At 41.9% G+C, this 25,017-nt stretch overlaps 3 protein-coding genes across 3 annotated transcripts; 2 read left to right on the forward strand and 1 right to left on the reverse strand.

Annotated features, from left to right (window-relative positions):
* Window positions 1–8,972: 8,972 nt before the first annotated feature.
* Window positions 8,973–9,299, forward strand: LOC306934319 (vesicle-associated membrane protein 3-like; the record flags this gene model as incomplete). Its single annotated transcript, XM_079516890.1, has 1 exon — window positions 8,973–9,299. One exon carries the CDS (start codon window positions 8,973–8,975, stop codon window positions 9,297–9,299), a length of 327 nt encoding a protein of 108 aa, XP_079373016.1.
* A 6,640-nt stretch (window positions 9,300–15,939) lies between these two features.
* Window positions 15,940–18,024, forward strand: LOC306934320 (proteinase-activated receptor 2-like; the record flags this gene model as incomplete). Its single annotated transcript, XM_079516891.1, has 2 exons — window positions 15,940–16,053; window positions 16,727–18,024. The coding sequence occupies exons 1-2, from the start codon at window positions 15,999–16,001 to the stop codon at window positions 18,022–18,024; spliced, it is 1,353 nt and encodes a 450-aa protein (XP_079373017.1). The 5' UTR covers window positions 15,940–15,998.
* A 1,784-nt stretch (window positions 18,025–19,808) lies between these two features.
* Window positions 19,809–21,092, reverse strand: LOC306933535 (C-X-C motif chemokine 11-6-like). The gene is made up of 4 exons (XM_079515786.1): window positions 20,888–21,092; window positions 20,564–20,687; window positions 20,375–20,455; window positions 19,809–20,069 (listed from the first exon to the last, which is right to left on the reverse strand). Exons 1-4 carry the CDS (start codon window positions 20,952–20,954, stop codon window positions 19,934–19,936), a joined length of 408 nt encoding a protein of 135 aa, XP_079371912.1. The 5' UTR covers window positions 20,955–21,092; the 3' UTR covers window positions 19,809–19,933.
* Between the last annotated feature and the right edge of the window lie 3,925 nt (window positions 21,093–25,017).

Raw genomic sequence — 25,017 nt, forward strand, 5'->3', positions numbered from 1 at the left:
GTTTCAGTCCCAGCACAGTTTCAGATGTTTAATTTACGTCATATTTAGTGGAATTATCAGCTCTTATACATCATGCATCATCCCATACTGGCCAATCAGAATGCCTGTTGCCTGTGATGCATCATCCCATACTGGCCAATCAGAATGCCTGTTGCCTGTGATTGGTTAGCTGATTTGCTCGTTTACATATGACGTAAATATTCCCTTCAATGTCAATGGCGTTACATGTTTGATGTTTAATTTTTTTGTCATAAAAAGAGAGCGGTTTTGAAGAAGTCAGGGGATTTGAATGTCTTAATGGCTGTTGGTAGGGTGTTCCACATTTTGGTGGCATAGGAGCGAAATTAATTTAGTCCCTTGTTTGTGCCAAATCTGGGTTGCACATTTTGTTGAACTCCCTTCTGGTGTTGTGGGTGTGAACTTCGTTGACATTAAGGAAGTATTTAGACACTGTGCCATTACAGCCTGTCAAAGTGGGCAGGGGTGAGGTGGGTTCGGGGAGTGAAGCCAAGTAGCCTGACCAGTTTGTTTTGGGAAGTCTGGAGCCTTGTTTTAAGGGCTTTTGAGGTGCTGTGGTAATAAGAGGTGCATGCATAGTCAAATAAACCTTGCACGAGGGCTCCTGTTAGGGTCTTCAACTAAGGTGTTTCTATTGACCAGTGAGAAGATCCTACAGGAATCGTGTTCTTTGGTTGACCTTTTTGATTACATTGGTAGCCATTTCATCACTGGAAAGATCTGCCTCCAGGATGGAACCTAGGTAGGTAATTTCATCTTTTCGTGTGATAATATAATATTGTCACCCATGCACTCTAACCAAGAATTAAGCCATCTGCCTTGCTGAGATTACTATTTGATCCAAAGAGAATGGATTAAGTTTTTCCCAGGTGTAAAGGTTATGATGAACACTGCACTAATTATATTGTAGGCTATTAAATAATTTAATCACGCATGCATTCTACATACATTCATAGCAGTGGCCGGGTTAGATATGCTGTTGGATGCTAGTTTAATTATAAGCTCCGACAGGTGAAGCATTTTTACTGATGATCAGTTCAGCGAGGAGTGCAACAGAAAGACCATGGCGCCCCCAGGTGGTGAAACAGAGAATAAACATGCGCTGCAGACAAACATGGTGGCTGTGTACAATCAGTTATCACTATCAGCTATGGTTAAACTTATCAGTCACAGACAGCGCAACAACAAACAGCAGTATTTCAAACAGTTCTTCTGACGTGAGGGGGAAACTGATTCAGATACTAATTCTGTCAAAACTAAAAACCGTTTTAGTTAAAATTGTGGTCTCTGGCCCGTCTCTCCAGCTCATCAATTTCATCCAATCAGGAGAGAGAACCCATTCTCAGCTGTGTGTGTGTGTGTGTGTGTGTGTGTGTGTGTGTGTGTGTGTGTGTGTTACATTTTTGCCATACAAAATATTACCAGAAACAATTAAAGAGCTAGCCTTGAATGACCATAACAGGTCTGTAACTCTGAGAGTGTACAAATGGTCGTTTAAGTGTCCATTTTGGTTCCATTTGTACACTCAGAGTTATCCCTAGAATGTCTCCGTTGTTACAGGCACAGTATTCCACATACAGGAGCCATAGAACACCCTAGTTCATTTCTGGTTGCGGCACAGCATGCGCGTGATAAATGCTCCGTTTGTACTACTCACTACTACTCACCCATTAAATAATTCCAAAGACGTGGAGTGAGAACTGTGAGATATTGTCCTCTACTTTCATATCCATGTGAAAGTTCTGGCACAAAACTTGTATTTTAGTCAAATATCTCCACTTTTTCACGAGCTGCACCCGGGCGTCTTTCTCTCCGGGTAAAGGGGCCCGGAATGACAGCTGGACTTCATTTGCTGGTATCTTCATTTAGGCAAGCTCCGTCCATCGGCCCCTCAATGCGGTGAAGTCGTCCTGTAGCATTAGCAGAGAAACGGCCCTAAAGCATAATGTTTCCACCTCCGTGCTTGATGGTGGGGATGGTGTGGGGATGGTGTTCTTGAGTTTGTAAACTTTGTATTCAGCATGTCTCTCCCTCCAAACACGACGAGTAGAGTTGATGCCAAAGAGTTTTTGGTCTCTCATCTGTCCTCATCACCCTCTCCCAAGCCTTCATACTGAATCATTTAGGTGTTCATTCTTCAACTTCAGATGGGCCTGTACATTGAGCAGGGGGACATTGTGGGCACTGCAGGATTTCAATCTGTTACAGCAAAGTGTGTTACCAATGGTTTTCTTGGTGACTGTGGTCCCAGCTGCCTTGAGATCATTAACAAGCTCCTCCCGTGTAGTTGGGGATCCCACACCCTTCTCCATCCCACGAGATGGGATCTTGCATGGAGCTCCAGGCAGAGGGTGATTGATAGTTATTTTGTATTTATTCAATTTTCTAATAATTGAACCAACAGTTGTCTCCTTCTCACCAAGCTTCTTGCTATAGGTGTTGTAGCCCATTCCAGTCTTGTGCAGGTCTACAATCTTGTCCCTGATGTCCTTTGAAAGTTATTTGGTCTTGCCCATGGTGGTGGAGAGGTTGGAATGAAAGAGATTGATTCATTTGACAGGTGTCTTTTATACCCATAACGAGTAGCGATTGGGTGTACTTTCTTAAAGTGTATCAACCTAAGAGAGACCCTACGGCTGTGCCGTTTGTGAAACTTGTTATGTTATGCTGGCTGTACTTATAAGTTATAATAGAAGTAACAATGAGAGACGACAACGTGCTGGTCTAATGCTGGCATTTATTGAACTGACGTAACATAGTGCTGTTTCACATTATATCCAATAGGCGGCGGTGCTGCATCAGTCAACACAAAACCTCATATCACAACATCCCCCTTTCTGAGTATAAACAATAAATGGAAATGTTTGTTTTTACTTAACTTTTTTTCCCAATACACATTCCCCCCCAGTCAGGTTAAATCAAACAATATCAATTCACTTTGTCTGTCTTTTACTTTTTCCAAATGTAACAACTATGACATTATCTTTTTTCGAAAAAAATCGAAAAAACACATAGAAATAGAAAATCAACCAGCCTAAACTATCTTCACCTATCTATGAAGATGGGGTAGATTACCCAAACCTTCAGCTGAGTGTGGGGATTATTCTTCACCAATAATCACTCAGACTAACTAGAGTACCTGCTATTTAACATTAAAGTCCTTCAGGTACCTCGGTGGTCTTCTCTCTCTCGCCGGATAGCGTCTTCCAGCCCCAGGACTGAAAATGGCTCTGCTCTGCTGGTTGTTGTGTCTCTGCATCGCTGTCTGGTAGGTCGATCGCTGGCGGAGTGATGTCTGGAAGATCAGCCGGTCTGGCTGGACCCACAGGTGTGCTGACAACGTGACTGCGATTCCGGCGAAGGAGTCCCCTGGGCGTCTCGATGATGTAGGATCGTGGCATGTCGGATCTCGTCAACACTGTCCCTTTTACTTTATAGTGTCTGTGACCCACACATGATCACCTTGATGTAGATCTGTCAGATCATGTGCTCTGTCTTCTGTTGAAATCTTTCCACTGTCTCTGTCTGTTCTTCTTCTCCTTCCTTCAGTTTTGGGATGTCTGCCCATTTCGGATCAAGGGAGGATGGGATGACAGGAACAGTAGTTCTAATCCTCCTGCCCATGAGCAGTTCTGCTGGACTGTACCCATTGGCTAATGGCGTGGCTCTGTAAGCCAGCAGGGCCATGTATGGGTCATACGCTTTGGCCAGGAGATACTTGATCGTCCTCACAGCACGCTCTGCCTCTCCATTACTTTGTGGAAATCTGGGACTAGAGGTGATGTGAGTGAATCCCCATTTAGCTGCAAACTGTTTAAAGTTATCCGAAGAGTACTGAGGACCCCCATCAGATCTCAGAATAAGGGGACAACCCCACTTGGAAAAGATGGATTTGAGGTGTTCAATGACTGCTACTGATGTTGTTGAAGTGAGTTTAGCAATCTCTATGTAGCGAGAAATGTAATCTACCACTAACAAGTAATGGTTGCTCTTCCACTCAAACAAATCAGTTCCCAGTGTAGCCCATGGCCTGTCTGGAAACTCGGTTGGCAGTAGAGTCTCCTTGAAGTTGACCCTCTCCTTTGCACAAGTGTCACAGTTCTCCACCAACTTCTGTAGCTGCATGCTCAATCCAGGCCACCAGACTGATTGTTTGGCTCGTGCTCGCCACTTTGTTATGCCCTGGTGTCCTACATGCAATTTCTGTTGTATGTCTGTTCGCAGTGACTTTGGTATGACTAGTCTACTACCCTTCAGTAATAGTCCATTGTGCTCTGTCTAATGAGAATCTGTCTGGCCACCCCTCAGTGCAGTACTTTCTCACTTCTCTGAGCACGTCATCACTCTCCTGGTGTTTCTTAATCTCCTCTAGCCTCCTGTCTGTTGCTGGCAGGCTAGACATCACCATGTGTACATACATGTCCAGCTCTCTCTCCTGCTGTGTGTTGCTTACACTCCCTACGGGTGCTCTAGACAGGACATCAGCAGTAGCTATGTTTTTACCTGCAACATGGGAGATGGAATATCAGTCTCTGAATGCGAACAGACGTGAGAATACACACTTTTCCGTTTTCAGTGTGACACCTGCTGCTTCCAGCCTTGTGAGGACTGCGTGTAGATAGGTGTCATGCTTGTGTTTGTGCATACACAAGTATGTCGTCCATCTGGCATAAGACCCCCTCTAAGCCTTCCAGGATCTGTGACATTCTCTTTTGGAAGTGCTCGGGCGCTGATGAGATTCCAAAGCACAGCCGATTAAAGCAGAATCTGCTAAATGGTGTTATAAATGTTGTGAGCAGTGCAGACTCCTTAGCTAAGGGAATTTGCCAAAACCCGGAATTTGCGTAGAGTTTGGAAAACACTTTTGCCCCCTCCAACTGTCCCAGTGTGTGTTCAACTGCGGGTAGCATATGTCTCTCTCTCTTCAATGAGTCATTCAGTTTTGTTAAGTCGACACAGATCCGCACCTCCTGCTGGTTAGGTTTAGGAACGGTGACCATACCAGCGCACCAATCAGTAGGTTGTTTGATCCTGGTGATCACCCCCATCTCTTCCATTCGTGCTAGCTCTTGCTTCACTTTGGGAATGAGTGATAATGGGACTCTCCTTGGAGTTGTCAGAGCAAACTGTTTAGCATCAGGGTTGAGCTCTATTTTATACTCCCCCTCTAGTTTGCCTAAACCTGTAAAAAGCTTAGGGAACTGTTCTTTCACTGTGTTGGTGGAGTCCAGTGATATGGTGTGGTGTCCACCCTTCCTTCCAGCTCCATAAAGGGCTCTGTCTGATTTAATCAGCTCTGGAAACTGTCCATGTGCTTGGTACACAGATTCTGGTATAGCGGTTACATTAGCACCTGTATCGATTCTGAATTCTGATTCATGGTCATTCACTTTAACTTTCACTCTCCATGCTTCCTCCGTTTCCTGTGCACTGACCGATCCCAAGAATGCAATCTCTGTGTCCTCTTCACTGGTGGCATGGACCTCTCTGACTGCCCCAGACCTACACACTTTTGCATAATGTCCTTTTTTCTTGCATGTGTTGCAGACTGCATCTTTGGCTGGGCACTGCTGTTTGCTATGTTGTGGTGTCCTCCCACACCACTTGCACCAGTGTGTGTCCCCCTGTGCCTGCGACTGAGGGTGCACATATTTCTTCTGGAATTTCATTCTGCTTTTATTCTGCTGCTTATCATTTCTCTCTTTGTGGAATGGGCGCTGTTGCATGTGAACACTGTCCATAATGGCTCCTGTGGCCTCTGCCTTGAAGTTGCTCTTAAGCATTTCCTTCTGCTTTTCACTTTGGTGGACACGAGTGACAGCTTTCACCAGAGTTAGTTCAGGATCCATTTGAAGTTGCTCAGACATTCTCTTGTCCCTCAAGCCTACAACTATTCTGTCCCGTATCATCTCGTCATGCAGCTGTCCATAACCACAGTGCTCTGATAGACAATGTAGTGCTGTGATAAAGCTCTCCACAGATTGTCTCTGGTTGAATTTAGCTCTTTCAAAAATCACATTTCTGCGGACTACAAAGTGTGAATCCAGTTTTTCTTTGACTTTACTGTACTCATTTAAGTTATTTAACTCCTCATCCGTCATGTGAAGTGAAATTATCACTACGTCTCACAGACTGTATCTTTCATGAATCACGTCTTCTGACACCATGTTATGTTGTGCTGGCTGTACTTATAATAGAAGTAACTAGAAAAAGTGCCCTTCTGGGCACAGGTCTCCACCAGGAGGATAGGACTGTGTGAGATGTTTGGCAAAATGTTTAGGAGTAATATAAATAAGTAATATGTTTGCCTTTGATGGCAATTGGATGATTTGAGGCATTTTGTTCCAAAAATGTGTTTTGCAAAAATCAACCTGTTGGTGGCGCTATAACAGGCCAATGTGAAAAGGGTGGGATATATTCCTCAGCCTAGTAAGAAAATGTGTGAAAGATTTGACGTAAATTGCATGCTGCGTTCATGATTTGAGGCTTTTGTTCAAAACGGGGCAATCTTGCAAACTGTGAAAGCCAATTATAGCCAATTAGGATGGAATATGAAATATCGGACAGATCCGACTTGAGCACATGACCATAGAGATACTGTGTAACGATTTGTGAGATTTTTGGACAGAATCTGGAGGAGTAATATCCAAAAATGTGTTTTACAAAATTCGGCCTCCTGGTGGCGCTATAAAAGGCAGATGTGGAAAATGCAGGTCAAAGGTTTGTCCTTGGCCTCTAGGGAGTGTGCATGCAACGTTTCACGTAGATCGGTGCAGTTTTAGGTAAACAATGTGAAAAGCTGCCTCATGGTGGCGCTATAACAGGCCGTTCTGGAAAATGAGGGGCAGAGGTTCATCGTTGGCATCCAGGGAGTGTGTGTGCAAAGTTTGGCATCGACCGGGTTAACGGTGCCGGAGATTAGCTGGTAACGGACGGACGGAAGGACGGACGGACGGACGGACACACACACGGACGGACGGACGGACACACACACGGACGGAGTGCAAAACATACTCTCTCCCCATGCCTTCGGCCTGGTGGAGACAACAATGAGAGCTCAAGACGACAACGTGCTGGTCTAATGCTGGCATTTATTGAACTGACGTAACATAGTGCTGTTTCACATTATATCGGCATAAGTCAACACTTATCACAACGCTAGCTTCTAAATATCTTACTTTTTGTGGTATAAGCGCTTAAACTTTCATCTTTCCCCCACCCCCTCTCTCTCTTCTTCCCTTTCTTTGTTTCTTGGAAAATGACACGATGGGAATATGCACTTTTTTACTTGTAAAACTGATGTGACAAAATAAAGCTGATTCTGAATAATGCCTAATTTAAAGGTATATTCAGTGATTTCACTTAATTCAAATATCACATTGTTTTTGTTTTGTTGTGATATTCCTCCCTACTATAGAGTGTGCTGACCATATAAGAAGTTCCTCCCTGTCCCCAGTTAACCCCTGGGGGTCAAAAAACCTTAGGTTTTGTTTTTGGCTAGGTGGCAAAGCCTTAATACAATCAGGATAGAGAGGGGCCTTCCGCCAATCATGATTGAGCGGGGGCGGTCCTTGGTGTGTGTGCTCAGCTGTTCGCCTGTTGCTTTTCACCCCACTGTAGTGCGTGCATGTGCACATCTTGTTACTGGGGTGGACCGGGGGGTTTTCCAAATCACCTAAATCACTGAATGCTACTTTAAGGCATTATTCACTCTCTGACATGCATTGCCAAGATTATTTGACTTTATTTGTTTTGTATTCTTTTTATTTTTTAATGGCTACATGAAATTCAGGGAGTAGATCATAAAATCTCAGCCCACAACATTTCTTTATTGGTCCAAATAGTCTCTTGCTCTTTCCATTCTCTCATGATGCAGTTCAGCTGGTGTTGCACATCGTTAACCTCTGTATATTGCTCCACTTTCTGTTTCCACAAACCTTCTAGCAGGTCAAGCCGCTCCCTCAATACTTTCGCTGTGGTAGACTCCACCCTCTTGCTCCGTGATTGGAAGTGCTTCAATTCTGTTGTCTTCATCTCTTTCTTCATGTCAGTGCTCTTCTGCTGTGCAGATAGGAGTTTTTCATACAAAGCCTCCTTTTCTTTAAACAATGTGTGTATCTTCAGCCTGGCCTGTTCCACAGTCTGCTCCTGTTTCCACAGACTTTCTCTCAGTTCATTCTGATCTCTACAGGCTACAGGCGGTTACCTGAGTCCATTCAAACTCTAGACGGGCCTGCCCCAAAGTAATTAGTGCAGTCGCGCCCGGCAGCCGGCGAAAATTAGAGTTCTCAACAGGCCCGAAAATTAAGGCCCGGCCCTACCTGGGCCCTCATCAAACCCTGTACACTCAAGAGAATGTCCCCGCTACCACCCTTAGATCTCCATATACCTGTTCTGACATTCCATATGTTGATCTGACATCATCAAACCCTGTACACTCAAGATATGCTCCTTATATGGCCAGTACAGATTAGAATTCATTCCATGTTGATCTGACCCCCCAGTAGTCTGCTGTCAATGAGGCGGATGCGTGCACGCGACCTCGCCATTTCGCTTCTCGCCCTTAGGCGTCTTACTGGTACCTGAGTGTATAAATGGACCCTTGCAGGTCCATTTTGTTCCAATGAGTTTCAGATCCATATGCGTCCATTTGGAACCCTGGTGGTCCCCGGACCCAGAGTTGAGAACCAGCCCATAAGATTGTACAAATACAGCTGTATCCATAGCGGTGCAAACAAAAGAACCACTTGATTGACCAATCAGAATCGACGTCACTCTGACATCAGAGCACTGGCTGTATTTATATTCTTCCCCTAAATTGATCTTTAATCATTATTATAGCGTTGAACACGGTCAAAGGTTAATTTGACTTCATTGTTTCAGCTTTTCTTTCGCAAACTTTCGAAAGAGGCGCTCTGCTCTTTAGAACCTTTTCAACAACAACAAAAACAACTATGTCTGCCTTAGTTCCAGAAGATTCCGACACGGCCACCACTCCCGGGGACCAGCGGAGGCTGAAGCAGACGAAGGCCCAGGTGGAGGAGGTGGTGGAGATTGTGCGCATCAACGTGGACAAGATGCTGGATCGCAACCAGAAGCTCTCTGAGCTGGACCACCGGGTGGAGGTGCTGCATGCCGGGGCATCGCAGTTTTCGACCACCGCCCGGAAGGTGAAGAGGAAATACTGGTGGAAGAACTGCAAGATGCTGCTCATCCTCGTCACTGTCATCATCCTCATCCTGGTGGTGATCATTATCTGGAGTACAACGTCATTATCATAGAGCTTCAATAAGCTCTATGCACGGCATGACATTGGACTGTATGCTTCCTTTATGGGTGTCGTCAATGATACTAATTGTTATTCTGTTCCATTCAGGGACCCTGACTGTGTTTGACCTGAATGGAACAGAATAACACTCAGGGTGCTGCTATTGTTCATGCTGACTAAAGATGCTTAATTTAGGAAGATATGCAATTCCACACTTTGCCACTAGCAAAATGGTAGACAAAGTGGTATCCTAAATGTGTGTCATCTGGATCTTGTCAACGATCCCTGAGAGCGTGTTGCTGGTACAGAGAAACGTTGATAACAAACCTGATTTTATACTTTTTTGTCTCTGAAGAAAACATTTTTCTCGTCTAAATGTTGTTCACAGAGAGACGGCCACCTACGTCATACAGATGGGAAGTAAAGCGAAGATAGCCTGTCTTGCTTTTCTATTGTCTGCCTTGGTGTTGGCTCAATGGAAACGCTCTGCTACACTGAATGGAAAAGAACCTTAGTAGCTGGTAACACCTGTGAAGGAAGTATAGCATACATTCCAATTTCATGTCAACTAGACCAGTGCCCGGCTGTAGAGCACAGAGTCATTAACGATGGAAGTTGGAGATCCATGCCCCACCCGGCTATGGAAACCCGTGTCATCCATCTGTCTGTGTCCCTTTTATGCCCATATATGGAGATTGCTGTACTGTCTCTGTGTCCCTTTATTCCTATATATGGAGTTCTGTGTCAGGCATGCCCAAATATGGAGTGTTGTGATGTCAGAACAGGCCAGCTTCATATATGGCCCTGTCCAGAGCCCGGGCAGAGTTATTTTGTGACGGTTCTGGACAACCGTGGGTCAGACCGACTCGACACCGGGCACTGCACTCCCTGTGGGGGTGTGAATATAGATATAAGATGTGGCTGCCATGCATAGGACCCATTTCAAGGACGCCCCAGTTTGACATGATTTAAGTGACAGACCCCCATTTGATATGTTTTTAAGTGCTGTAACCACTACAAGGATCAGCAATGTCTGTCCCTGTATGTATGTATGTATGTATGTATGTATGTATGTATGTATGTATGTATGTATGTATGTATGTATGTATGTATGTATGTGTGTCTGTCTGTCTGTCTGTCTGTTTAGGGTACCAACAGCAAAAGTGGCACTGTTGAGCTAGAAACAGAGAGAGTGCTGCACTGTTGCCTGCTAATTACAATGTGGAGCGTGCGTGCATGTGAGAGTGCCACTCTCTAACTTGCGAGAGAGAGAATTCCCCTACATGGTATAACTCTGTCATTTCTCGACCGTTTCGGACGCAGGGCGGCACCCTGGGGTCTGGAAGTTCCGGGGACCCCCGGGGACCACCACACAGAGTTGCACCACTCAGTTCACACGGGTGGGATTTTTTTATTTAATTTTAACTCACATGACCCCAGAGAGAATGTGTAGCCTACTGATTTTGTTTGAATTTGGACAAAATGTGTATGTTGTTTTGAATAAAATGCCAAGATGACAGAACCTATTTAGGTGGACGTGCTGATCCAAGACATCCAGGAATTTTATTTTAGTTTATTTATAGGCCGAAACATCACCCCGTGGAGACTTGAATTCATGGATAATTTATTTGTTTAAGCCATATTAGGGAACCACTATCTTATAGTTTGATAACAAACTATCATTACACCTGGGCAAAATGTATGGATGGGAGAGCTGGCGAGAACTTCTGGGAACTCAGATTAGGGCAAAACCGAATACACAGTTTTTTTGGTCCAGAATGAACCGATCTGCAAGGCTAAAGACTTCACGGTCAAAGTGGGTGACAATGGTTCTAGAGGACAACGTTTTAAGTGAATACGTTTATTTTCAGGATCTCCTCTGTGGTCAGTAGGAATGCACTGAGGACACTAACTGGAGCACTCATCCAATATCATTTTGACTATGCATGCACGCCACCAAAGCACTAACAATAAAGCTTCAGACCTCTCAACGCGGTAGGTGGGCACGGACATCTGGGCACCTCAATGTATTGGCTATTTTGTCCATAATGTAATATACCGGTGTGTATATATATATATATATATATATATATATATATATATATATAACACAAAAAGCACTAAGGGCTTGTCTCCACTGTGGTCCTTGTCTGGTTCTCATTTCTCAAAGTGTAGTCCAGGGACCCTCGAGGGAGATCCAAATGGAACTCAAAGGTTTGAGAACCACTGTTCTAGAGCCCTTGAATATGTATTTGATAAGTCATTCATGTTAAAGGTAGTGTAAGTGATATTTTTTGGTTAAAACAAGAAGGTTTTTGTTAAAGATGGAGTGCCGTGATTTTTGTACTTTTTCTGTTTTGTATGTGTCTATGGAGTTAATACTCTAATAGAACCCCAGGTGTGGTTAGAATATTGAAATATGTCTTCCCTGTGTATTTTTGGTTTCTCAAAAGGCCCAATCGAGGCCCAGGTCTAAAAGCCCAATCGAAATGACAGTGACATCACAATATCATCCCCAGGCTCGGTACAGGGCCCAAATTAGCCAATTGATCACACCTGATCACCCCTGACCTCTATACATGGAACTGGCCTGTTCCGACATTACAATAATGTTCTGACATCTGCATAGACTCCATATTTGGGCATGCCTGACAAAGAACATCATAGATGGGCAAAAAGGGACACAGACATAATAACTGGGTGGGGCTGCTGGGGCATGCATTTCCAACTATAGCATCATTCCAAGTAGGCCAGTGCCCAATGGGCACCACTCTAGTTAGCATAGGTTTGGGCCCCTGCCCCCTCAGTGCTCTCTGCAATTATAATTTCAATTTTACAATTTAGGCATTAAGCAGACTTACATTAAGCAAGAACAAGCATGGCAATACATCACATCAAATAAAAAGTAGTTATCATGAAACATGCGTAAGCTAAGAACGTAACAATAATGAACCTATACATATAAACTATACATATATACTATACTATGCTATACATATGTACTATGAAGTGCTATGACTAGATACAATGCTATCTAAGTCTACAAAAAGTGCTATCTAAGGGGGTAGGGTAAGTGCTACGGGCCATGATGGAGTCTGAAAAGGTGGGTTTTCAGACTATGGCGGAAGATTGCACGGCCCTGCTCAGGTCCACTGTATGACGGACAATGTCACGATAAATTAAAATCTCTGCAATATGATTATTGTCAGCATCTCCCCGCAATAAACAATACCGGTTATTGTCTTATCCCTACTACACAGTGGTATAGTATGTATGTCATTCTTATTTTATATTCTCCCAACTCTTTGATCACCATGTATATACTTCTTATAATGTATTTATATTGTACTGTCTTGTTAATGTGTTGAATTGCTGTGTTGAAATGTGCTGTACAAATAAACTGGCTTTTAAACTCAATAATTGTAACATTATTTATTAAAAGCATGTCAAATGAATCGACGATTACAATCTGTACATTGAGGCTTTATCCTGTAGTCTATGGTTGACATTATATCGAGATAGAGTCCACACCATAACTTCTCCAGCAGTTCTAACCTGATTTGCAAATTGGGTAAAAAAATATATATACTAAATAAAATATATAAAAAATATATAAAAAAGAAAAGGTAGACAAAAATAACCTTTAGTTCAAACACTTTCACTCAAATGTAGTAACCCAAAGATTATGCGTTTCTAAAGAAAGCCAGCATTTTTTAGCTGGCTGCAAATTAATTGTGAACCAGGGACGTTCTGTTTCCCAGACAGCCTCTCCCCATTCAGTTATGTAATTAAACAGTGGCATAACAAGGCCTGACGTCTCTAACTAGATCGACATACTGTACACAGAAATGTGTCAAAGCAAGAAATAAATAGTGTAAAAATAAAAATTTGCACAGGAAATCAATTATAAGAAATACATTAAAAAGTAAGGAATATTAATATTTGGGCTCAAACATTATTGTCTCCAGTCCAGTCACAGTTTGATGGATGGTTTTTCAAATAAGGCTTATGAGAGAGAGAGGTCATAGTTTATCCATTAAGTCCATCCTGTTCCCAGCAGATAACGTCATGCAGCAAACTATACTGACTGCTTCCTTGTTTATTGATAACAAGTTGCATCAGTTTTTCCATACTCCAAACCAGTGGTTCTTAAACTTTTATTTCAAGGACCCTCGACCCTGATGGTCCCCACTATGAAGACCACTGCTCCAAATCTAAACTCCAAGAATCAAGGCCTGGCCTATAGTGTTGCACAGTGTCACTTGAGACTATGGGTTTAATTTAATCTGTAACCTTATACAATAATCCATCTGGTTGGTGATGTCACTTGACTTTAGGAGCAGTGGAGACCCTCCTGGCTCGCTGAATCTTGTCCCCCAGGATGTAGTCGTTCAACAGGTCCCCGACTTTACGCAGATGTAAAGCACACTTCAGGATGGCTTTCCGGTCTGGGAAGAGACAGATCATGGAATGTGTGAGTCATGACAACATATGCATATAGAACACGCGTGCACACACGCACGCACACACACACATACACACAGCACCAAATAGCATACCGGTACACTATATTTAGCCATTTTGATGTACTATAATCAACTTGTTAGTACTTTATTATATTTTAGTTAAGTGGAAAAAGAGATGCACATTCCCAACCTGAACTAGGGCAGGTGCTGAGTGACAAACAGTAAGCGAGGACAAACAAATAAACGCTTGCACACTGAGGGCTCTAATGCGACAGATGCCTTATTGCACCACGCTCAAAGCTCTTCCCCAGTCTGAGGAGGGTGTTTATTGATTTGTCCTAGATTTTAGTTATGTTAATTTGTTCTGTATGTGACATACCAAATAAAACATTTGATCTCTTAAATCTTTGTCAAATTTCAGTAAACAGCTAATCACTTTTAAAAGCCTTTATCTGGAAAACAAACGTGGCTATAGGCTATACTCACCTTTAACGCTGGCTTCTTGGTGGCTTTTGGTCCACTTCAGGGACTGTTTTCTGGGCTCCAGCTTCATGGTTGGTTGTGTTCTGTTCTGTTTCATGTGCTCCATTGGCATTGCAACATAAACACTGACACAATGTGCTTTTATAGGAGGGTTTGAACAGCGCTGCGTGTCACAGCGTGGATTCCCCTCTGTTACATCACCCTGGAGTCAAGTGACAGCTGCACTGCTTCTAGAAGCATGTTGAGGAAGTATACTGGGGAGGATCATGTGGCTGTTTAGGTGTTGCAGAGTCACTACCAGTGGTTGAAAGTAACTAAGTAGGCTACGTTTACTTAAGTACTGCTCTTTACAAAATACAAGTTCTTACAATTTTTCCAATGGTGGAAAGTATCAAGAAAGTGTCAAGTGTCCCTTGAAACTGGACATTCTGCATAATGAGTAGGCTACTTTTACTTTTGATAGATAGGTACATTTTTATACCAATACTTTTACTCAAGTACATTTTGAATTCAGGACTTTTCCATGTAAAATAGTATTTATATATTGCAGTATTAATACTTTTACTTAAGTAAAACACTTTCACTAAATTTTACAATACTTATTTTTTGTACCACACTACATATAGTCCAATATTGTATTGTGTTACTATACCCCTACAATTATTGGAAGACTTTACTTACAAGTTACTTTTCCGATTTAGATAATTATTATGAAATGTAAAACATAAATTATCCATTTTAAGGCAAGCCCTATGGGCTAATAAGCTTTGGCTATTCTAAAGTAGACGATCTTATAAGCTTACATTAGAAAACCTTTTGAAAAGACATTCTGCATAATGAGTGTGCACCGTATGTTTTTAATTATAGCCTATAGTCAATGTTTTTTAATACTTTTGTACTTTTACTAAAGTAAAGTTTCCAATACAGGACATATTATATCTACATTAGTTATTTCTACTTTTACTGGAATATATTTTCTTCGGTATTGCTTACGTTACGTATAAGCAAGTGTTGGTAGGTGGGAGTATTGAAGTTGAAGTATGTTATGGCTGTTTACATCTACAGGTTGTTTATTGGTGCTGCAGCAGCAGAGCAGATCATGCCTTATGTCAAGCTCAGGGAAGTTCCCACACTGTAAAATCCTCAGTGTTAAGTCAACTTATTGGTTCTTGGACTTTTACATTTTAAATGCAAGGACAATTTGGTATTGTGTTAGACTGGTGGTTCTCAATTATTTTGTTTTTTTCTTTCTTCAGTACCCCATTTCCCTGATCTCTGAATCCAACTTAAACGGACTACAACAGTTTGCTTATAAAAACTGCAAGAGAAAACTATAGCTAACATACGAATGAAACATTACAATAACATGACACATACAAAATATGTTGCTTCGTGGACCACTTGGGGCTCCGCAGCCCACCTGCCTCAAAAAGTATGTATCAATAATAGGCTACCGTATATAATCTATCTTCGAACGGGTAAGGAGAAGGACTAGTGTTGATAACTGCTCAAATTCCTCTCACTTCTTTCACGCGCACGGCTTGTTCAAGCATGAGCCAACAGAGCAATTCTTCCACTAGTAGAGTGATTCTAGGAAATGCAATGTATACAGGCTACTGAGGCTAGTGCAATGCAGCCCAGTGGGGAAGTGACACAAGAGGAAGAGAATGTGCGCAAATACGAGATCTGTCCTCCATCCACAACAGAGGAAACCAGCAGTCAGAACACTTGAAGAAACGTCTCTTTCCATAATTTCCAGCATCATGAAATCAGCTGTCGTCACCTTTCTCATCTGCCTGCTTTCTCTTCATGTAGAAGGTAACGTGGCTTTTATTACACTTTTATTACACTATACGTAGTTGAACATTTTATGTTGTTTCTAAATTGAGTCATATAATGTGGTTAATAATTATTGATACGTATTCTAGAACAGAGCGACTGTAGTGAACACTTGATTTAATAGATCATATTATTGATACATATGTATTTATTATAGAACAGTGTAGTGAACAGCAGGTTTAACCCAGAGCCATAGAGTAAGACAGAGTTACGCAAACTCCGTTCACTTCTGCCATAACTTACAAAGGGATATGAAACTAGAGGACAATCTGCCTCCAAATCTTAGGAATTATTGAAATTGGGTGTGTGCACACATCCAGTGCTAAGTTTAAATGCCGAAGGGGGCAGTCTGCTAACTGTGCGCGGATAGGGCCGATCTGTGGCTGTGTATTTGGAATACATGAAATGTATGTAAGATCACAGACATTCTAGGGCTAATAACTTGTAAACTGAGAATATTCATTTCACAACTTGTCCCGCCGCCCCGGACAAGTCCGAAGGACAAGTGTCTCTAAAAGTGAATGCCAAGCCCTAGTTGGTATTCTTTTTATGCTTGAAACAACTGAACCATGAACTGGCAAATTTATGACTTGAGGAAATGTGAGTTGTGTACTGCTCTTAAGCTCTATTGTGTGCACCTGCTTTCTTTAAGGAAACAAAGGTTGTGGTTCCACTTCCAGTGAGTGTGTGGACCTCCAGGACCAGGACATTGTTATTGTGGATAATAACAAAGGACCAAATCAACTTGGTTTTAATGGGGTTGTGGTGGGCCGCATTGGTCGTGGAGTTAATGGAGATGATGACGTTAGTGTGGATAATGCAACAGATAAAACAGTTGCTTTCCGTGGGGAGGTTATGTTGGACCGCGAACACAATATAGATAATGCAACAGATATTGAACAAAAACAGAGACATTTCACTGTGAACCCTCATGTGGACAAAGCAACAGCTAACACTCTGAAGAGCCGTTTGACCACCATCTTCCTCCCCATCCTCTACATCGTAGTGTTTGTTGTGGGACTGCCTGCCAACACCATGTCTTTGTACGTGTTTCTGTTCAGGACCAAAAAGGAGGACCAAAAATATTCAAGAATCTACATGGTCAACCTGGCTCTGTCTCATGTGCTTTTTGTCATCTGGATCCCCCTAAAGATCGCTTACAATTTTAATGGAAATAACTGGATTTATGGAGAGGGGCTGTGCAAAGTCTTGGTGGGGTTCTTCTATGGAAACTTGTACTGCTCCATCCTCTTCATCGCCGGTCTGAGTGTGCACAGGTGCCATTTCATCGTTTACCCTTTTTCTGACCAGAGGCGGGACAACAAAGTGGCAATTGGTGTCTGTGTGTCCATCTGGGTTTTCATCTGGACAACCACCATTCCTCTATACCAGTATGATCACACAGTTAGGATCATAGACCTCAATATTACAACTTGCCATGATGTCAGTGGCATATGGGACTTAAAATACCCTTTCACTTCTGTCATGTACCCTTATTACTACTTCATGTTAATGGCTACAGTTGCGTTTCTTATTCCTTGCATAGTGATTGTTGTGGCCTATGCCATTGTGTTCTGGTACCTGAAGAAGGTAAGACCATTCACAGCAGCAAAGACCATTCACAAAACTTTGGTGGTGATGGTGATAGTGCTGGTGACATTCCTGGTGTGTTTCATCCCCAGTAACATAATGTTGGTGATTCATTACTATCTGCTGAGCATTGGGGAGATGAATAATGCATATGGTTTCTACATCACCTCTCTGTGTTTGACCAGCCTTAACATTTGTCTAGACCCCCTTATGTATTACTTTGTGTCAGATGACTTCAAAAAGCATGTGAAGAACATTCTGCTTTGTAGGAGCACGAGAACTGCGGAGAGGATGGAGTATTTGGAAAAATGCTCCAGGGAGAACAAAGAGGTAAATCTCATTTCTCTGATAGAAAGGTGATGGAATTCACTGCCTTCACCCCTCGGCACATTTCTTTTACTCTGTAACCATTCCCACACACGTTTGGGAAAGCGCATAGCAGGTCCTCAGACCTAACCTGACTCCGCCAGATGGGGCAGCAGAGAGTACACTGGGTTCCCCCCTCCTGCTCCCATCTGGGAACTCTCAGGCAGACTTGATGCCCGGCCACAAAACGGCCTGGCCAATCAGCAGCAGCTAGAGGCGGGATCAAGGCATACACAGTGCTGCCTTGATCCCGCCTCTAGCTGCTGCCGATTGGCTATAAAATGTTGTAAAAATATACATATTTAGCCCCGTGTTCGAATGCCCCCGCCCCCCTGTGAAAAAAAGCTAAAATCGCTAAAACGAAAGACAAGTGAGAGCATTAAACTAAATGCCTAAATTGTAAATTGTAATTAATAAGGCTCGGGTTAAAAAGAACAGGGAATTGCAGAAGTCAAGAGTGAAACTAAAACTTAAAAAAAAAAAAAAAGAAATGTATATGTTTGTGTGTTTTGTGTGTTTTCTTGCGTACATGTGTAATGTCATGTGAAGAAATGTAAAAATAAAGTTTACAAAAAAAAAAGAAAATTCAGGGCTCTCGCTCAAACGGGTAGAAACACGTTTGAATAAAAAAATAGAAAGCTATCATGAGAAAGAAAAAAAAGGGAACACAGAGGTGGAAATTCGGGTGAGGCTCTCTTCAGAAACTCTTTAGTCGTTTAGTCATACATGCAGCAAGACTATTGACCAACACCAGGAGGTGTGAACACATTACGCCAGTACTGGCCTCCCTGCATTGGTTGCCAGTACATTTTAGAATTGATTTTAAGATTTTATTGACTACTTTTAAAGCTGTGCGAGGGCTGGCCCCAAACTACATTTTAGCTATGTTACAGCCCTACGACCCCACACGTACCCTCAGATCGGCAGGCAGGGGTCTACTGACTCCTTTCAAAACAAAACATATTACCACGGGTGATAGGGCCTTCGCAGCCCGGGCACCGAAACTATGGAATGCCCTACCCCAGAACCTGAGGGATGCACCCTCAGTGGCTGTTTTTAAAAAACTTTTAAAAACCTTTCTTTTTACACAGGCTTTCCCATAGATAGCCTGTTTATTGTTTATTATGTGGTGTTATGTTATTTTATTTATTGTCCGTTCAATGATTTAAACAATGTTTTTTTTTTTTTTTTTTTTTATCCCACAAACTACCTCTATTGTACTGTATTTTATATGCAATGTAAAGCACTTTGTGAATTTTGTTCTGAAAAGCGCTCTATAAATAAAGTTTATTATTATTATTATTATTACATGCTGTACAGGTTGGGCCTGTCCACCTGACGTGGTCATCCCGGACGAGCCCCCAATCTGTCATAACCCGGCCCGTTGGGCCATGACAAATTGAGGAGGATGCAGTAGCAGTGTTCAAAATAACAATAGTCTATTTACAAAAGGTAACTAATATTAACTTAATATATAAATAATGCTTACACCTGTCTTGCATGATCTTGAACTTTCTTGTTTCCGGTAAATACTGAATGGATGACGTCTATTTGGTTTTGAAGGGTTTTGAATACGAATTGGGATATATTGTGACAGAATGAATACGGTCAGCATCAGCAAGTGATAGTACAGTGCTCAAGATCTTGTTTAGTTCAGACAAAAAAGTGGGGAACAAATTATACTCAATAAGTCTGTAAAATGTATCTTTATTATAAACAATACAATGTAGTATCTACAGATATTTACAAGTAAATCAGAGGCAGTTTTAGGCTTACAAACGTACATCAAAATGGTCTTGAGAAGGAACATAAAGTTCAGTGCAATGTGTTTACTTTGACATTAAAACAATTCTTAAGTGGAGCTCTGTTCAAGTAAAGGCTGTCACAGTGTTTATCATCTTCATCACAGCAGAACTCCCTGCAGGGTGGTTTGCGTTGAGGTCATGTGGTCCGGTGTTGAGGTCCTGTGGACAGACGATGATGCCAGAGTAGAAGTGGTGGAAGGTGGTGTTGTTTTCACCACATGTTTCTTTTCATTCCTGAAAGAAAAGTCACATCCGTCTTAGAATACTGCTTTTGTCTTAATGTGTGAAGTAAATATTGATTTATGATTTCCATTATTTTAGTGCAGCTCAGTCAAGTTCATATATATATATTTTTTTTGTAATGGGTTTTTTTGTGGCTTTCGCCTTTTTTTATATATATTTTTTATGGAGGGACAGACAGTAGGCAGTCAAGTTCATATTAATTAAATAATAATAATAATAATAATAATAATAATATGAATGAATGAATGAATGCATGAATGAATGAATGAATGAATGAATGAATGAATGAATGATACCTGTTTTGGTGTTTCTTGTAGATAAAAATTCCAAACTTTGACTCTGGATTCACGCATGTCTTACCATTTGCCGTTTCCACTCTGGAGATGGATTAACCAAATCATATTAGTGACAGGTGGTAGAGAACAATGTGTAAAATGAACGTTACCTCATATGACTTAGGCTGCTGGTTAGAACATTGTACTTACATAATCTCCCTGCGAGGACAGAAGGTACTGGCTTCATGCACATCATAGTCCCTGATGAGTTTTGTGTTCATGTGGTTGACTCCTTTTTTTAAACATAGGCAGTAACTTTTATTGCCTGGATGGCCTGTGGAATAAAGGGACAGAACACTTAGTTGGACAGTGGCATTAAATGAAAAGAAACTGCATTATTACAGAGATTAGAGAGTAAAAATCTGGTTTTTGACTACAACTTCATAATAGAATGACAAAATCCATGATTTCCAACTCAATCTAACCACTAGATAGTATAGGCAATAATGCATATTAGTGTAAAGGCCACATTACCTTCTACATGAAGAGCAAGCAGGCAGATGAGAAAGGTGATGACAGCTGATTTCATGATGCTGGACATGATGGAGTGAGACGCTTCTACAAGTGTTCTGCTGGTTTCCTCTGTTGTGGATGGAGGAGAGGTCTCGTATTTATGCACACTCTCCTCCTCCGTCACTTACCCACTGGGCTGCAGTCCAGACACTACATCACTGGTTCCTCTTTTGGTTTCATTTTCCTAGAATCACTCACTGAGGAAGAATCGCTCTGTTGGCTCATGCTTGAACAAGCCGTGCACGTGAGAGAAGTGAGAGGAATTAGAGCAGTTAAATATTAATAAACCACCGTCAGCCCAAGCAGCTTTATTTCAATGTCATGTTTTGTCAGAAAGCGTATCAATATCAGCTACTGTACTTATCTCAGTCTGTTTCTAATCAATCTCATACTATTATGTGAAGACACTGCAGTGGGTGGGTGGGGGGCAGGGGTTAACTCATATTATAACGATATTGATATGCATGATAAATTGCATTTCAAGCATTTAAGAGAGACATTATAAAGAGAGCAATGTTACAGCAGAGAAAACAATAAATAGTTAAAATATGGAGACCTTCACTGATCCAGGATCTGTTGCATTGAATGTATTTAAAAGGGTTGCTAAATAAACATTTCACTGTCTGATAAGAACTCATGTGATCTTCCCTGAAAGTGAAGCTCTGACAACTAAAGTCTGCATGCATGTTTACTGTCCATTAGTTTCTCTTCAGTAATTTCCTCACAGCAGGATACATAGCCTACAATGGCGTTCCCCTGTGTTTGTGGAGTCAAGTGACAGCTGCACTGCTTCTAGAAGCATGTTGAGGAAGTATACTGGGGAGGATCATGTGGCTGTTTAGGTGTTGCAGAGTCACTACCAGTGGTTGAAAGTAACTAAGTAGGCTACGTTTACTTAAGTACTGCTCTTTACAAAATACAAGTTCTTACAATTTTTCCAATGGTGGAAAGTATCAAGAAAGTGTCAAGTGTCCCTTGAAACTGGACATTCTGCATAATGAGTAGGCTACTTTTGATAGATAGGTACATTTTTATACCAATACTTTTACTCAAGTACATTTTGAATTCAGGACTTTTCCATGTAAAATAGTATTTATATATTGCAGTATTAATACTTTTACTTAAGTAAAACACTTTTTCACTAAGTTTTACAATACTTTTTTGTACCACACTACATATAGTCCAATATTGTATTGTGTTACTATACCCCTACAATTATTGGAAGACTTTAATTACAAGTTACTTTTCCGATTTAGATAATTATTATGAAATGTAAAACATAAATTCTCCATTTTAAGGCAAGCCCTATGGGCTAATAAGCTTTGGCTATTCTAAAGTAGACGATCTTATAAGCTTACATTAGAAAACCTTTTGAAAAGACATTCTGCATAATGAGTGTGCACCGTATGTTTTTAATTATAGCCTATAGTCAATGTTTAATACTTTTGTACTTTTACTAAAGTAAAGTTTCCAATACAGGACATATTATATCTACATTAGGTATTTCTACTTTTACTGGAATATATTTTCTTCCACCGGTATTGCTTACGTTACGTATAAGCAAGTGTTGGTAGGTGGGAGTATTGAAGTTGAAGTATGTTATGGCTGTTTACATCTACAGGTTGTTTATTGGTGCTGCAGCAGCAGAGCAGATCATGCCTTAACATGTCAAGCTCAGGGAAGTTCCCACACTGTAAAATCCTCAGTGTTAAGTCAACTTATTGGTTCTTGGACTTTTACATTTTAAATGCAAGGACAATTTGGTATTGTGTTAGACTGGTGGTTCTCAATTATTTAGTTTTTTCTTTCTTCAGTACCCCCTTTCCCTGATCTCTGAATCCAACTTAAACGGACTACAACAGTTTGCTTATAAAAACTGCAAGAGAAAACTATAGCTAACATACGAATGAAACATTACAATAACATGACACATACAAAATATGTTGCTTCGTGAACCACTTGGGGCCCCGCAGCCCACCTGCCTCAAAAGGTATGTATCAATAATAGGCTACCGTATATAATCTATCTTCGAACGGGTAAGGAGAAGGACTAGTGTTGATAACTGCTCAAATTCCTCACTTCTTTCACGCGCACGGCTTGTTCAAGTGTAACCTGGGCACTAAGGCCCGGAAACAGAGCCAGACTACGCCACAATGGGAATTTCACCCAGACAATATATGATATACACAATGATACAAATGGTTAAGCCCACTGGGCTGAGGTAGAGAAAGTGAGCAGAGACGTGTATTTCCAGGTTGAAATGAATATATTGATTTAATAATGACAAGGCAAAACGCAATATGTTGCTATAAGACTTATAATCAGGAATCAGGTTAGAACGTGTATTTGTTTGTCACTTACATAATACTAATTTAAAATGACTTTATTTCAAAACAGGTCAATATCAAAAGGGTCTAAAAGACAGTAGCATACAATAAATATCAGTAGCCGGGCTGTACCAAAGGTGTCCTTACTGACAGGGGGAAGGCAGGGAGTGAGGGTAAAGAATCACCGCCACCAAGGACGCACACACTTCACTCGCACTGCAAGGAAACAGAAAAGGAATTATATAAACACACACAACACTGGTTTCACAATAAAAGGCAAGCCACAGTATAAAAGTATATCATGCAAGTAAAATCCCCATACAGCCTCTAGTACCATGTGACCCACCACCTATCGGGACTACAACTCTAGCCCTCCCAGCTACGGGCAATGCTGGTATAGCCAGAGCCTAATATACCTATAACATATAGTCTATTCATAAACTGTTCACAACTGCTAATGCACTTAATTAGAGTGAGCTGGTTTGCACAAAACAAACAATAAACTTAAACAAAACAAAACCAAATAACCAAAATAACAAGGACAAAAACAGCAGCAGCAAGGCAAACCAGGGCTTCGCCTAACAAGACAAAAATATATAATTAGCGTGATACTCATTAATGTAAACCCAACAATATACTGTAGCAGTGCAACTGCCTAGCCCGTCTCCGGACCCCCCGGGTTGAGCTCCTTTGGACCCCTACCACGTAGGGTCCGGTATCACCGGCTTCAAGCAACATGGGATGCAATCTGATTTACCCTGACTTAGCCCTGTGCTGCGCTGTGGGTGTCACGCTGACATATTCCAAACGAAGCATATGAACGCTATAGGAGACAACGAACCATCTGACCCCCCCCGCGAACGGCTCAGAAGCCGTTAAGTATTTTTAATGTTTGTACGACCGTTTTGGCAGCTCTCTTCCTTCCTTCCTTGACTTCCTTATTGACATCCTATTGTACCGCCTCCATCACCTGCGACAGAGCGCCGGAACTGGCTATCTGCGCGTTCCTGCCTCTGTCGCAGGTAGCTGCCAAAACGGTCGTACAAACATTAAAAATACTTAACGGCTTCTGAGCCGTTCGCGGGGGGGGGTCAGATGGTTCGTTGTCTCCTATAGCGTTCATATGCTTCGTTTGGAATATGTCAGCGTGACACCCACAGCGCAGCACAGGGCTAAGTCAGGGTAAATCAGATTGCATCCCATGTCGCTTGAAGCCGGTGATACCGGACCCTACGTGGTAGGGGTCCAAAGGAGCTCAACCCGGGGGGTCCGGAGACGGGCTATGCAACTGCCTTACCTCTATTGAAGGTTACAGACACATAAACATTAGGCAGATGGCACCCGGCATGGAACACACCGCTCTGGATGCGTCGGCAAAGAGAAAAGAATAATATAATGAAATAGCTGCCAGATAACTTCCAAGCGATAATACAACAGCACAGCTCTGCCTTACCTCCGTTCACAGTACATAATATACATAGGGCAGGTGTGCCCACGGCACGGGAGGTCTGAACAGGTAAGAGGGGGTTTGCAGAGAGCACCTGTAGAGTCAAGATAATAGGTTTAAAGGACGCTAAACAGCGATAAACATTTAACACCTCATAAGCGCATATACGTATGGTACCTTAATCGCGAGACGCTCCCGCATGAAACCCCACAGACAAACAAGGCCAGCTACACACCAGCCGCGCACGGCTCCTATTAATTAACCTGATGATGAGGGCGTTGCGCTGCATTGCTAGGGGCAACTGGTGAAGCTCAACC

This window comes from Electrona antarctica (assembly GCF_951216825.1).
Source record: "Electrona antarctica genome assembly, chromosome: 12".
In the NCBI taxonomy this organism is placed as follows: domain Eukaryota; kingdom Metazoa; phylum Chordata; class Actinopteri; order Myctophiformes; family Myctophidae; genus Electrona; species Electrona antarctica.